Here is a 14,031-nt window from a genome sequence, read left to right on the forward strand (position 1 = left end):
AAAAAAAAAAAAAAAAAAAGTATAGAAATAATCTCCACTTAGTAAACTACCTTGCAGTTGTGTTCTCTTCTCATTCTAGCACAATTTCACTCTTGTGGAGGAAAATAGAACATGAGTCTTTAATGCAGATCTGAGGGAATGACCCATTCCACTCTGAGGATGATGGTGATTCTCTCCCAACTCCAACGTCTAACTAGTTGTCAATCATAATCCTCAATCAAAGATCTTTAGGAATTCTTTGTCCAGCTGGCTGTTTAATTTTCTTGTGTTTATATGCCATTTCATATGATTCTCCAAATAACTCTTTTACAAAGCTCTTTTATAGGATAAAGAAGGAAACTGTGGCTCAGAGAGGTTTAGTCACTTGTGAAAGGTCACACAGCCTACTTAATAATGAGCTTGAGATTTGTTGTTTTGCCTTATATCCTCTGCTTTCCTGATATGGTGAGCTCTGTTACATTTAACTTCGCTACTGTCTTCCAAGTTGTTTACAGACCCATGGAGAGCAGTTTTAAATTGTCATTTCCTCTCACCCAGAGTGCCAAGATTTCCTCCCAGCAGGGCTGCATCTCCAGGTGTCTCCTTTTATAACCTTGAGATGCTGCTTATCACTGAAGTTCAGACTCCCTAAGGGCCACAAGTACCGCTACTCCACTCAACACACTTTTTCAGGCTATCTGCCCAAATTCATAGAGAATGTTTTTCTCTCCAGTAAATGATTCCTCAGAACACAGGACTTTGTTTCCCTTTTGCACCCTTATTAATCAGAACTACCATTCCCTTCTTTACTTGGAACCACAAAGGCCCTTGTGTGGGATGCATCACTGCAATCACCTCACATAAATAGTTCTGTGGGCTGCTCTAGAGGTCACCTAGTGGGAGGACTTTCAAAAACGGCGCGCATTTGTATGGTTTCCGTAATTACTCACCGGCTCCGACCTCACAGAGGTGCGCCTTAGACACTGTGACACACAAGCCTCTCTGGATTGTGTGAAGAGCGTCAGGCAGTGGGATGGCCGACCCCGCTGGCGCACACACATCCACAGACGATCCGATGATGGCCGGCCTTGTGTTCTGGAAATGTGCGGCTGTGGATGACCGACAGTATCGCACCACAAACTGAAGGTCCTTTTTCCTCAGGCAGGCAGAGGGGGTGATGGGCTCAGAAACCAGGGGCTAACGCAGAATTGATGATGAGTATCAAAAATGTGCTAAAATGGTTTCATAAAATGTATGTAAAAGAGCAATATTTTGAATTATATTATCTTAGTAGTATACGTGGTTATGAATATACAAATGTAAATTATATATAAGCGGACAATTAACTATTTTCTCTTAAGCTGTAGAAGTTTGTATATTAGATTTGATCAAGAAAACTTTTTTTGCTTCTCTCCTGTTTTCTCATTGATGGCATGGATGGTTGCTTCATAATGCACTGAACTGTAAAGAAATGTAACAGCTTTGTGTTTACTTCATTCAACTCCTGAACCTTTTTCTTATTTACCTAATTTTTAATTTCATTTTTGTCTATAAAGGAAGCCTTTCTTATTAAAAATAAACTACATTTCAGTGAGTACTGAGTTTCAGTTTTGCAAAGGAAGGACAGTTCTGGAGATGGATGGTGGGCAGTAGTGGCATAACAATGCGAATGTGCTGAAAAATGGTGAAGATGGTAAGATTTATGTGTATTTTACCGCAATGTAAAATAATAAAAATTTAAAAATTAAAGAGACACTTCTTAAAAGCAAAAAAAAAAATCAACTAGATTTAGGTGGGATGAATAAATTGGCCTTTTAAAAAGGAGATTTGTTAATACTCAGCAAAAAAAAAAATCCTTTCATTGGGAAACGACATCAGCACAAACCATTTCTCTTGAATCAGTGAAACTGGGAGGGTGGAAAGCAGCTGTTGTGGAGACTTTGGAGAACTTGATGCCAAGTTGATGATGAGTCCAGGTTTTGGTGTGAGGAGAGGATGAAGGTTGGGAACATATGGCTACCTTTCTCTGTCTCTGGCTGCTCACTTGTACAGCCCGTGATGTTGCTCACTTCCCTTCAACTCCTCTGAGCTCTAAAAGCACTATTTACTCAGGTTCAAGGTTTCCCAAGGTTCTGAGTTGCCTCCCATCTATATGACCCCTTGCTTCCTTGAAGTGATCTTGGCCCCTCCCCTGGCTTCCTTATGATCTGATATTACCCATCACATTTGTGACCAAGAAGAGAGCACTGTTCTCACTTGCACTTCTAGAACTAGAATGGCCAAACCCACTGGCCTGAAACCTCCTGAAGCATTGCTTTCTTCTGAATTTACCTCTCTCCTTAAAACTACTCCTGACTATGAAGAAAAGCCTTATTGAGGCTGAGCAGGAGGTGAAGGAACTAACAGAGCTGCTTCACACACTGCACAGGAAGTGTGGGTAGGCCACAGGGACTCCTCCAGCAAAGACACGGTGATTCAGTAGAAACCACAGAGAGAATAAGAAATGTCGTCTAAATAGGCACAGAGAGCACTCTTTGTGATAGATAAGTATTACAAGAAGGAAGAGGCTTTGAGTTCTGTGTTAAACAATAAAAACTTGGCTGCCACATAAATGAAGATTTACTTTTAAAAGTTCCAATTTAGATATTGCATGAAATGTTGACTGCTGAGATGTGTTGTGTCTTCCAAAAAAACAACTGACTAAATACTTAAGGGCCCTGCAGAAGTGTCCTACTACAGTGGGACACTGTTAAGCCTTACAGAGCATTTGACAGAAGGCTTGGTCCAGAGAGAGGAAGACTCAATAAACATTTTCTTCTTCCCTCATTTTTCTCCCTTTTTCTGTTCAATCACTTTCCCCAAAACCTGGCAAAAGTGTCTAAAGAATGGATCACCATCCACTAAGACACTGATGAGGATTCATTTTTAGCATCTAACAGGAAGGACATACTTGCTAAATTCTAAACTGGCCATATTGTCTGTCAGATGGGCCAACATGACAAGAGTTGTTTGAAATTGTGCATCTTCTCAAAATATCCATGACCTTTGGCCTTGGTAATTGTTATTTCAGTGTGCAGCAAGATGGTGTGAAGGCAGTTGGATGAGATCTAGCATTTATTGACCATTTGTGTGCAAAATATTGTCAAGGTTTAGATACATTATTTGATGTTAGTAAGCCCCCTGCTGTGTCAGACATTAATTACCCTATTTTATGACTGCGGGCACTGAGTGTTTAGAAGAAACTGGCATTTACCAGGGCCACCCAGCCAGGAAGACTGGCTCACAGTGTTGAGCCGAGGTCCAGGCCCACATCTTCAGCAGGATCCATAGATTGGTTCTGAGCACTACCTGCCTTTGCCCTTTCTGCTAGCCCTTCTTTTTTCCACCTGATGACCACAACCACACCACACCATGGTGTCAGACCTCCCTCTATACAGCCTCCATTTCTCCAGTAGAGACAACTGGGAAACCCAGCATGGGTCTCTGATCATCTTTTGGACATGAACAGATTGACTGTTTCAGGTGAGAACTAAGGTCATTTCTGTTTGAAGCTCTGCAGTCTTTTAAAGGAATGTCAGTATGGATCAGTTCCTTCCTTTCTCTTTGATGCTCTTCTCCCTGGCTCAGGCCAACCCATCCCTCTGCTCCAGCAGCATTTAGGATGTTTCCCTCCTTCAGGCTTGGTGAGGAAATGCCCGCTGTCCTTTCCTGCATTTCTTTTGGCAAACATTTCCCTCTGTGTACCACTGTGTATCTCCGTGGGACAGGCCAGGGCTTTGTGCTTGTCAGGCACTAAGGGCGGGTTTCACAGTGGTTTGTCAAAGGACCCAAAAGGCAACTCCTTTTCTACAAAGAAGAACTTGAAAAGTGTGGATCCCAGAACCCAGAACCAGACACTGATAACCTTTTGAATTTCTCCAGGGTCCACCACGCAGTTGTCAGTGTGTTCTAGGAATTTGTTGTTTGTTGTTTAGACGAACATTTTCGGTAGAATCAGGCCATTTTTTTTGATGCCACAGTCTTCCCAATAGTACTGGACAAGGACAGGATCGAGATCGTGTACATGTGCCAGGACCAGCAAGCCCTGTTTGGCTGATATCTGATTTGGACGACTCTCCTTGAAACAGGACAGCCAAATCAGCTTCTTGCTGATAACAGTAATCAGATTTTATAGCAAAGTCCCCACTTAGGCAGGATAAAGTGGGAGGCAGGTTGAGGTATTGCTTTATGTTGTAGAAGGTTCTTTTCCATGGAGAAGGATGAATATTTTGTGCTGAGACCTTTTTCCTTGCCTGTACCCTGCATATTTTTTTCCATGCATGCTATGGCACAGAAGTCCTTTTGTGTATCTTTTTTATTTGCTTAGTTAACACACTGGAACTAAGGGTTGGGAGAAAAATTACTCACATTTAGTGTATGTGGCTGGCTCAGAAGTGTCATCCATTTTAGATAACAGAGGAAGTATAGATTATTTTATAGTGTTTCTGCCATTTTCAATTCCTTTGTCTTTCACATTTCATACTCTTTAAAAAATAGTACCTTCCTGGGAGCCAGCTGGCTAAAGAGAATTTTTTAAAAATCACTAACTACGCTGTGCATTTTCTACTTCTCTTAATCTTTGGACTTGGAAGATAATATTTTCTAGGTAGCTTTAAAGATGATAATAATAGAGGTGAGAATGCACAGATGTTTCTGCATCGATTTGCAAGGAAGGTTTTTCCAGATGTGGAATGCCATGGGGAGTGGATCTGGCTTAGATAATTGACAGCTGCCAGATGGTAATCTTCTCTGTTAAATTGGGGCTGGGGCTGCAGAAGGTACCACAACAGCTGGGCTGCTGGGAGCCAAGTGCCTGCACATGGCACAGCACCCCACCCCCCGCCCCAGCTATCTGCAGAGACCTTACCACCTACAGCATTCCTGGCTTCAGGAATTGAGAGAACCTGTAACCTCCACCCAGCATGTGAGAGGAAATGCCTTGATCCGCTCAAATGGGCCATTGTGGGATAATTGGAGAGTTTCTCTTCATTGCATCGGCTCTAGTGTTTCATTCCTGAATTCTTTAAGAGACCAGTTTTTGGGTTTTTTGTTGTTGTTGTTGTTGTTGTTATGTTTTGTTTTGTTTTGTTTTCAGTGCTAGGGTTGGAATCCAGATATGCTCTACCAAGGGGCCACATTCCCAGCCCTTTTACTTTTTTTTTTTTTTTTTTTTTAACTTTGTGACAGGGTCCTATTAAGTTGCCCAGCCTGGCCTCAAACTTTAGCCTGCTAAACTTTTCAGCCTGCTAAACAGCTAAGATCACAGGCGTGCATCACCACACCTGGCAGAAGTTCTTAAGATGAGCTGGGATTGTAAAATAAAAGAAGTGAAGATATCAGCCAAATAGAAATGGTTTCCCTTTTTGGGAAATGAATAACGTGGCTCTCCAAGTTCTCTTGTTTCCATTTTGTGACTGTTAAATCTTAACACCAACCTTCTTCTTACCAGCCTTTCTCACTCTCTCATTTCTTGTTTTATCAGATGGGATAATACTGCCTGTTATACCTGTTTACAGACTTGTTCTGGGCATCAGAGAAATTAATGTAAATGCTTTGTCCTCTATAATACCGATTTAAACAATATATAGATAATTTAAACAATACATAAAGTAGTCCTTGGCAACTATAGCCTCTAATTCTCTTTTTTTTTTTTCTGAATTATGGCCTAAATTGTACATGCTGCCTGATAATAGTGATAGCTGTCATTTGGTGGATGTTTTGTATGTGCCGGGCATATAGTTAGACGCTTTACAGACAGTATTTATTTAATAATCACAGTCATCTCGCTGCTGCTCACCTTGCTCCTGTTGCTTCAGCTTACACAGGTAGAACCTGGGTGCTAAACCTAGGATGCACTTTCCTGGAAGCTGCCGTCTTCAAGAAGGAGTTGCACTCACCATTTTTACTGCTGACACTTGAAAAGTGAGCTATAAGTTTTTCAGTGGCTGAGATACTTTCTAATGCTTAACTGCAGCTTATGGCCAGAAGTCGTGGCATGCAGTCATGGCTATTGTTTGTGGAGGAAGAAAGAGGACACTAGGAAGACAGAAGTGAAGAGAGGAGAACTGCGGGAGAGAGGGAATTTCTAAAAATTTGCATTTAGAAATTTCATTTGATACCTTTCATGCAGATAATCTTTAAAAGCATCCAATTAATTAGTTAATAGAGTTTTTGATGTTCCTCGTCCAGGAGATTTGGAACTAATGATCTTGATAATCTTCATAAAAGATTTGGAAAGGCATAAAGTGAGGTAATTCCCGGGTTTTCAAAACTTTGCTGGACAGAGGTGATTACAGTTGAGGTGGGTGGGGATGGAAGTGGTGAGAGGGAGTGGAAGAGCCCAGCTGGGGAGGAACAAGACGCCTCCAGGAAATGCTTCACCCCCAGCTCCCCACAGTCCTCTTCATTGTCCTTCTGTCAAGTGCATTTTAACTTTGGCTGTGGTGTGTTCCTGCCTGATTCTAATAGCAAGGAGACAAATTCCAGCCACCAGTTTTCCGCATCTAGCAGAAGCCTTCTGGTTGTTTATTCCCAGTCATGCTAAATAAACATTTTAGTGCAGCCTTTTAAACTCTGAACTTTATGATTCTGCAGCACTCTATAAAGGTAAAGCACCTTGCAATTCCAAAATGATCCAGGGGTCTTTCATTTTCTTGGAGCCCTGTGGGCTGTGCTGCTTTTGGTAGCTGCCTCCTACAGTCTTTTTTAACTCCTGCTTGGAGTCTACCTGTGTCCTTTGGGAGCATTTTCAGTTTAGTAGGAAATCAGGTTCTTCCTCTGTCAAGGCTGACTACTGAATTTGAGAATAAGAAATAACATTTATAAAGAGCAGAGTGGCTTCTACTGCAGAATCAATTCTTAGTCTTCAGATGTTGATTATCCAGGGTTGTGAATTATTTAGGGATTTATTTCTCTGCTTTCTTAGGTGGCTTTGCCTTTTCTCATCATATTTTCATTGCCTCTAACCAAAAAGCAAAGTACAAAAATGAATTCATTTTGCCACTAATGAGCATTTCCTGGAAGGGAGGGAGGGAGTGTTTCTTATTTGCCTTCACATTTCTCCTCCCTACCAGAAGTCATGCTAGTATCTTCAAGGAACTTGCTTTTGCGTGGATTCAATGTAGGTGAATATTTCACAGACTACAGGACAGAAATGGAAGTGAGACTCTGAGATTGCTTGCAAAGAGGGGCTCTGAGGTGTCTGGAACCCGCAGAGAGCATGGCTTTTCTGTGTCTTGGTATTATAGCGTTTTTCACCCGTGAAGAGAGACACTTGACTTGTGACATGCAGGCCCTGACTGGGCTGGCATCTTCTGCCCCATGCCACAGACATAGACTTCCTTTAGTCTCCCTGGGACAGGTTTAGGAAAGTTTCTCAGATCTAGGTGCACACGCACTGTACCTCCCACCCAGTTGTCAAACCATAGAAGTGCACACATCTTTGTTGATTGATGGGCCAGGCCCCTCGTATGCAACTCAGTGTACCAGATTGACACTGAGAAGCTGAGGTGAGCCTTGCTGTCTGCCTTGCCAGTAAAATAAACAACAGTGACACAGGCAGAATAAAGACATTTCAATAGCAAGGATTTGAGGCAAAGCAAGTTATAAGGCTACTAAGGAGAGCCCAAGAAAGTAGTGTAGTGAAGGAGATGGATGCTTTGGCTACTGGGCTGGGAAGAAAAAAAAAGCTTCCACTGGGTAAAGAAAATTACCAGGTCAGGGATTTAGCTCAGTGGTTCTGCCCACCTGCCTCGCAAGTGAAACGATCCGAGTTTGATCCCGTACCAAAAAAAGAAAAAAGAAAAGAAAAAAAATTACCAGATTCTTTCAGGTGGCTCCTGAAGGTTTTCACAGAGACAAAAGACAAAGACAAACAAGATCAGAGACAAAGACAGACAAGATCTGGGTACCTTGCTTTGGCCATGCAAGACAAGACACAATCTCTACCATGTACAATCCCTCCCACATATGCACATCACACATGGGTGCATGAAATCCCTTCTTTCTGCACTGGGTGATCTCTAACACTTTTCCTTTATTTTCTTAGTTATGATTGAGAACTCCAAATATTTTTCTGTGGATTATATTGATCAATATTTACCATATTAGAAATTAAGGTTGATAAATTTAAATAGTGATTTATCAATTTATTTTAAACAATGTACCTATTACGTGATAGCATAAATTATTTTTATTAAGAAAGGATATTTTCTAAAATAATTAGTGAGAATAGTGTCATCGTTTTACTTTGCTGCAGACCTCCATAGTCTGGCTTAATGAGAGGTGGCTAGATTTCACATCTGCTTCTAGTCTGTTGCCCTAGCACATCGTACACTTTCTGGAAAACTTCACCATGCACTTGAAAAAGCATGAGTGATCAAGTCAAATAACATCTCAGTTTTATTGTGAGAAACACTTTTGACTTCTCATACCCCCTGTGATGGTCTCAGGGATCCCTAGGGTTCCCCATCCCCTGCTTCGAGAACTGCTTCCCCAGGTACAAATTCCCCAAAACTGGCCTCTCTCTGCTTTAACGTGTAGAAATCTTATATGATGACATTTCTGCCTCGGCAGAATGTGGTTACCAGTGAGCCAAGCAAATAATTGCTTTGGCATTTGCACAGTGTATATGAACCTTCCAAAAACATCCCAGAGACAAACTACAGTAAGATTGACATTGAATGCCCCATTGGGCAGCCTGGCCAAGCTCTTGCTCATAGACCAGAAAACAAGATAATCCAGAGCTTGAGACAGTCTCCTTTTCAAAATGTGAATCTCCAATTGTTTGAGCTCGCTTGCTCTGGGCGCCTCACAACTACCAAAAGCTTTGTAATAGAGGAGTCACTGCTCCCGTGTCTCTGAGCTTCCTATTTCCGCTGCCTGTGGGTGGCTTAAATGTGCTGTTTAGGTGACCAAGGACTGGGCATTTTACCCAGTTCCTCTGCTGTTTCCTGGGTGCAGAGTCATCTCACTCAGGCCTAATGCCCTTTTCCCTGTATCGAGGCAGTGGCTGAGCAGAGACAACAGCCAGATGAGCTTGAATGGAAAGCAGTGGTTCCCAAGGATTGCGGGCTAGTTTTGCTCAGTGTCAGACTTTGTCAGCTGGAGAGAATGATAGTGGTACAGCCAGTCAGTCTGCGGCCAGCACACAGATCAAAGAGAGGCTGTTCACAAGACAAAACAAAAACAAAACAAAACACATCTGATGTTGTTCTAACACAGGAACATCATTTTTAATGTGGCTAGGAAAATGCTCAGTTTCACTCTTTGTCCTTTGGGGAAACTACATGCATCGTGAGCAGTGTGCTAACCTCACCAGAGCTGACAGAGGGCTGGTCTCTGCAGATTCTCTTACAGTCAGGGAATTGTACTGAGAGGAGAGGTAGTGCGGAGGGGAGGGAGTGAATGTGAACATGACTGTGTTTTGTGAGCGTGTTTGTATGTGTGTGTGTGAGTGGTGTGCATAGGGGGAAGGGAGGTGCAGCGTAGAGACTGTCTCACTGTAGCAAAATCCTGGGGTCTTTTCTCTCTTCGTCCCCTGCTAAACCCAGCTAGCACGCAGGCAGCATGTTAGGGAATTGGAAAGCCAGGGTCCCACCTATGTGATCACTGTGACCTTGGGGATTACTCATCTCTCTGCATCTCAGCTTGCTTGTCTGTAAAATGGGTATCACAATAATATCTGTCAAACAGATGCTATTTGAAAATGGAAAGATAGCATATATAGACACGTCTTCAACAGCTTTTATATAACATATCAACAAGCACAAAATAAAAGGAGACATTGTTATATTCTTATTATTTCCATCTCTGAAATTTGGTTTTCTTTATCTGCAAAGTGGGAATTTCTAGGTTGGGATATGGATTAAGTTAGAAAATATATGGTCAAGTCTTGGACAAAATGTCAAGGATACACTACTTCAAGTTGTGCACCCCTGGGCACAGTAGTGTATGCCTATAATCTTACCTTCTCAGGAGGCCAATTTTCAGGAAGATTGCAAACTCCAGGACAGCCTGAGCTACATAATGAGTTTAAGACCAGAATGAACTACATATCAAGACCTTGTCTTAAAAAAAAAAAGACTTAGTGGAAGATAATTATGCCACAGCAGGCATAACTCTCTTTCTAAAGAGTCTGTGTAGCTTAGTATAAAAATACAAAGTGGAGCTAGTGAGAAGTGTAGCGAGTTCAACTCTCAGTTCTGCCACTTACAAGCTCCATGGTTGTGCAAGTACTTGCTTCTCCAAGTCTTCATAGGGTGGTGTAAAGACTAAATAAGACAGTGCCTGCAAGTAAACCACTTGGCCCTTTGGAAGCCCCCCCCATCAATAGAAGCCATTGTTATCATTGATATATAATTAGATCTTCCCACTGACTGGTTCCTGGATTGTCCTGCTGTGCAGTGGGGCAGTCCTTCAATTGTAGCTAGACCCTGGGTTATTTCTCATTATGCTTGATGCTGGTTTTAGGGACAGGGCAGGTAGGGTGCCAAGCCTCACCTTCTTGTAGGTGCATTGTCTAAGTGCAGGATGAATTGACCAGGCTCTCTGCCTTTGAGGTTCTTATTGTAGTTGGTCTGAGGTGCAGCTTGGGTGATTTACTAGACCAGAGTTGGCCCACATTTTCTGTAAAGGGAAGATAGTACATGTTTTCCTATCATAGGATCTCTGTTGAAACTACTCAGCTCTGCTTTGGTAGATATAAAACAGCCACAGACAATACAGACATGAATGAACAGGGCTGTGCTGTATTCCAGTCAAACTTCATTTACAAAAACAGGTGGCTGACCAAAATTGCCAAGTGATCCATTGTTTGCCAAGGACTGATCAAGTCAGACAGCTCATCTGCAGGTTCTGTCCCATTGCCAGTGAGATGAGAACAAACTTTGCTGCTTCTGTGAGTGGTGTCTGTGATGTCTTGGGAGAGCCCCTGGGCACCCCAGGCTCTCCAAGCCACCACCTTCCTTCAAGATCAGTAGAGTTAGCCCAGTCCCTGTGATTGAACTTCTCTGATGGCCTCTTTTTGTTGAGGACCCTCATTCCCTGCTGGGTTGGAAATTCTGCCATGAACCATCACCTGTTTGGCAGGGGTCCTTTTTGCCTTGATAGCCCTTCCTGTGAGTTAACACTGGCCCCCTCTGTCTTGGCTGCCAGCCACATCCTCTGTAATTAGCAGGATTAGTTGGACTGAAAGGCTGTCACCTGTTTGACGAGGAAGATGGCCTCTTCATGAGCACACCTCCCCTAAGGTCCCCTAAGGCTCCCCTGGCTGTCCCTAAGACTTGGCTTCCTCTAGAGCCAGTGAGGAGGCCCACCCCCATCCCCAGGACCTCCCTTAATTCTCTTTCCAGCTGACCTTGCATGCCAGCCTCGTGCTTGTAGCTTGAGTGATAGCATCATTTTCACCAGAGGGGATTCAGTATATCAATTTTCTTTTATGGAATATTAATGTAGTATTCCTGAATTGTGGGTTGTGATTATTTACAAAGTCAAAAGGACAGCTAGAAAATAAAGCTGCTGAATTGCTTATGGTGATTGGAAGTAGAGCCCAACCCCCTGAATAAAAAATAAAGATCAGACCATGTTTTCCTTATCTTTTCTCACCTGTCAGCTGTCCTTTGTAATGGGGTATAGGGGCACCACAAAAATTCTAGGCTGAAGGAAACTAGGACTATAAAAGGCACTTAAAAGATAGTAATAGTTTTGTGTATAGCATTTTTTAAAGTCAGTGGTTTAGACATTAGAATGCTTTTGATCAACAAACATTTATTGAGACCCAAGTTTATTTTAGGTGTCGGCTGCAGGATAAGGCCTCTACTTCACCAGGGGCAGATCATCCTATAAGACGTTGACTAGCAAATGGTTTCAGAAGTGCTGGAAATAGAGACAGCTCGAGTTTCAGAAAAGTAGGCAGAAGGCTGCAGTCTCAGGCGACTTTCTCACAGGGTGTGACAGGTGAGCCTGATTGAATGGGGTTTCCCAGCCTGAAATCAGGAGGGAAGGCACTTCTGGGTAGAGGAGGAGGAGGGCATGGTCATGTGATTGACGTGTGTGGCTCATGGTGAATGAAGAGGAATGTGTTTCCTCTGGACAGTGGCTGTGAGGGATCTGCAAGCCAGGGTGCTGTCCCAGGTTTTGCAGGCTACATGGTCCCAGTGCAACCACATCTCTGTTTTAGGAAGATGATCTGGTAGCAGTGAAGATCCTGAATTATGGAGAGGGGTAAAGAGACAAGCGGGGACCCTATTGGGAGGCTGTTATAAAGGTCCCCAGTGAAGGCAGTTGAAGGCATGATAGAAGGGACCTCAAGATTGCAGTCGCACCACGGAGGCCAACTGACTGGATTGTGAAAGGGAGGGAGAAAGTGGGGAGGAGATTGAGTTGGGATTTAGGAAAATGAATTGAGTTTAGTCTGAAGAACACATAGTTGAAGTTATTGGTTAAGCTGGGGGTAACACAAGACAGGAAATCCGGGGAGAGGGTTGGAGGTAAAGGAAAATGTAGGTAGTCATTAGGTCCATAGAAGTGCGTGGGTTACCTTATCCAGTGTGTGGAAGAAGAGGGAGGGAAGGAAGAAATGCAGAAACCCAGCAAACACCAAAAGGAACAGCGTGGAGGAGGACCCAGCCAAGCAGATTGTCTTTCTGGGTAGGTCAGCCACAAGTAAAGGGTGGGGTCAAGTGGCACGTGGGGACCTGTTTATACCTGTGACTACAGGAAAATGCACCATTGGGTGAGCTATAGTTTGCTTTAGGCAGCCAAGGAACCTTCCCATAACTCCTGCCATTCAGAACACTGGACTTCATCCATTGGTTTCTTCATGAATTTACTCAGCATGCTCTCCTAGGAACTGGGTGTAGATGTGGTTCTATGCTCTGTTGCCTATAGCTTAGCAGAGAAGATAGACATTTAAAAATAAACTTGGAAACAGCGCATCGTGAGAACAGTGTGTGACTCTGAATTGTGTGACTGTGGGTAAGTCACTCCCAAGGCCTCTACTTAATCATTAAAAGAAAAAAAGATGATTATAGTCACAGCAATAACTTAACTACTTGCAGGACTTGAAGCTTATAAACACTGTTACACCCACTATCTAATTGGTTAATTTTGACTAATAGCCTCATGTGCTTTTGAAAAATTATATTTCAGAAAAACAATATATTTAGATGGTTCAAAATTCATGAAAGGGTAGTGACAGATCTCTCTTCCTTCCACCCTCTCTCCATCTCCCAATTTCTTTTAGAAACACCATTTCCTTGTGTGCTCTTGTATTCTTTATGTGTACAAGCTATCACAATGTGTGTACATGTATGTACTCCTTTTTTTCTTCTTTCTTTCCTTTTTCAGGGAAAGGGCAGACTAACACACTAAATTATTATTCTGAACTTTTCTGTTTTGCGTAATGATATATCCATTAAAGGAGGCAGCACAATTTTTACTTTAGCAACCCCCGATACTTATAAATAGTCTATTTCTAATATTCTTCTATTCTAAACAAGGTAGCATCATTTCACCTGTGTAAGTATAGCTATAGGATATTTGCCTAGGAATGGAATTGCTGTATCAAAGGGAATGAGTGTGAGTTTGCCATTTTGATGTCGAATTTATTTCCATAGCGATTTTGCTAAGTTGCACAAATATTGCCAAGTTTTCCCATGGGCATGAGCCACTTTTATGAGCTGAGAAGGGGTCTACATATCTAAACAGCCCCCATGCTCTTTCCTCTACCCAGTAGCTCTTCTGCCTGCTGTCCTCACTTTGAGAAGTGACAGTACCTGTCAGGGGAGAGTCTTTCAGGCTAAGAAATGTCCAGTGGTGGGTTGTTTAGACAGGAGAGGAACCTTTGGGCCTTAATTTCTACTAAGCACTGGGTCCTTATCTCCTCAGGGCTGGTGCTGCTTCTTGGGCAAGAGCTCCTGGAATGCATCCTCCCAGGGTGTCAGCTGACACTGTGTGCTGCCTTGGGTAGTGAGGGTGGTCAGAACCCCCCTTTGCGCACGCACACACACGCGC

General features: G+C 42.8%; 1 protein-coding gene across 2 annotated transcripts in view; it reads left to right on the forward strand.

The window, feature by feature from the left end:
* Positions 1 to 1,079: 1,079 nt before the first annotated feature.
* Chn2 (chimerin 2) overlaps positions 1,080 to 14,031 on the forward strand; it is a 220,403-nt gene continuing 207,451 nt past the window's right edge. For both annotated transcript variants that reach the window (XM_010628292.3, XM_010628291.3), the window contains exon 1: positions 1,080 to 1,125. In XM_010628292.3, the coding sequence (XP_010626594.1) occupies positions 1,095 to 1,125 (31 nt within the window). In that variant the 5' untranslated portion in view covers positions 1,080 to 1,094. The remainder of the gene's footprint in view (positions 1,126 to 14,031) is intronic.

The sequence above is a fragment of the Fukomys damarensis genome, unplaced genomic scaffold (assembly GCF_012274545.1).
Source record: "Fukomys damarensis isolate Sample0158 unplaced genomic scaffold, DMR_v1.0_HiC HiC_scaffold_4, whole genome shotgun sequence".
In the NCBI taxonomy this organism is placed as follows: Eukaryota; Metazoa; Chordata; class Mammalia; order Rodentia; family Bathyergidae; genus Fukomys; species Fukomys damarensis.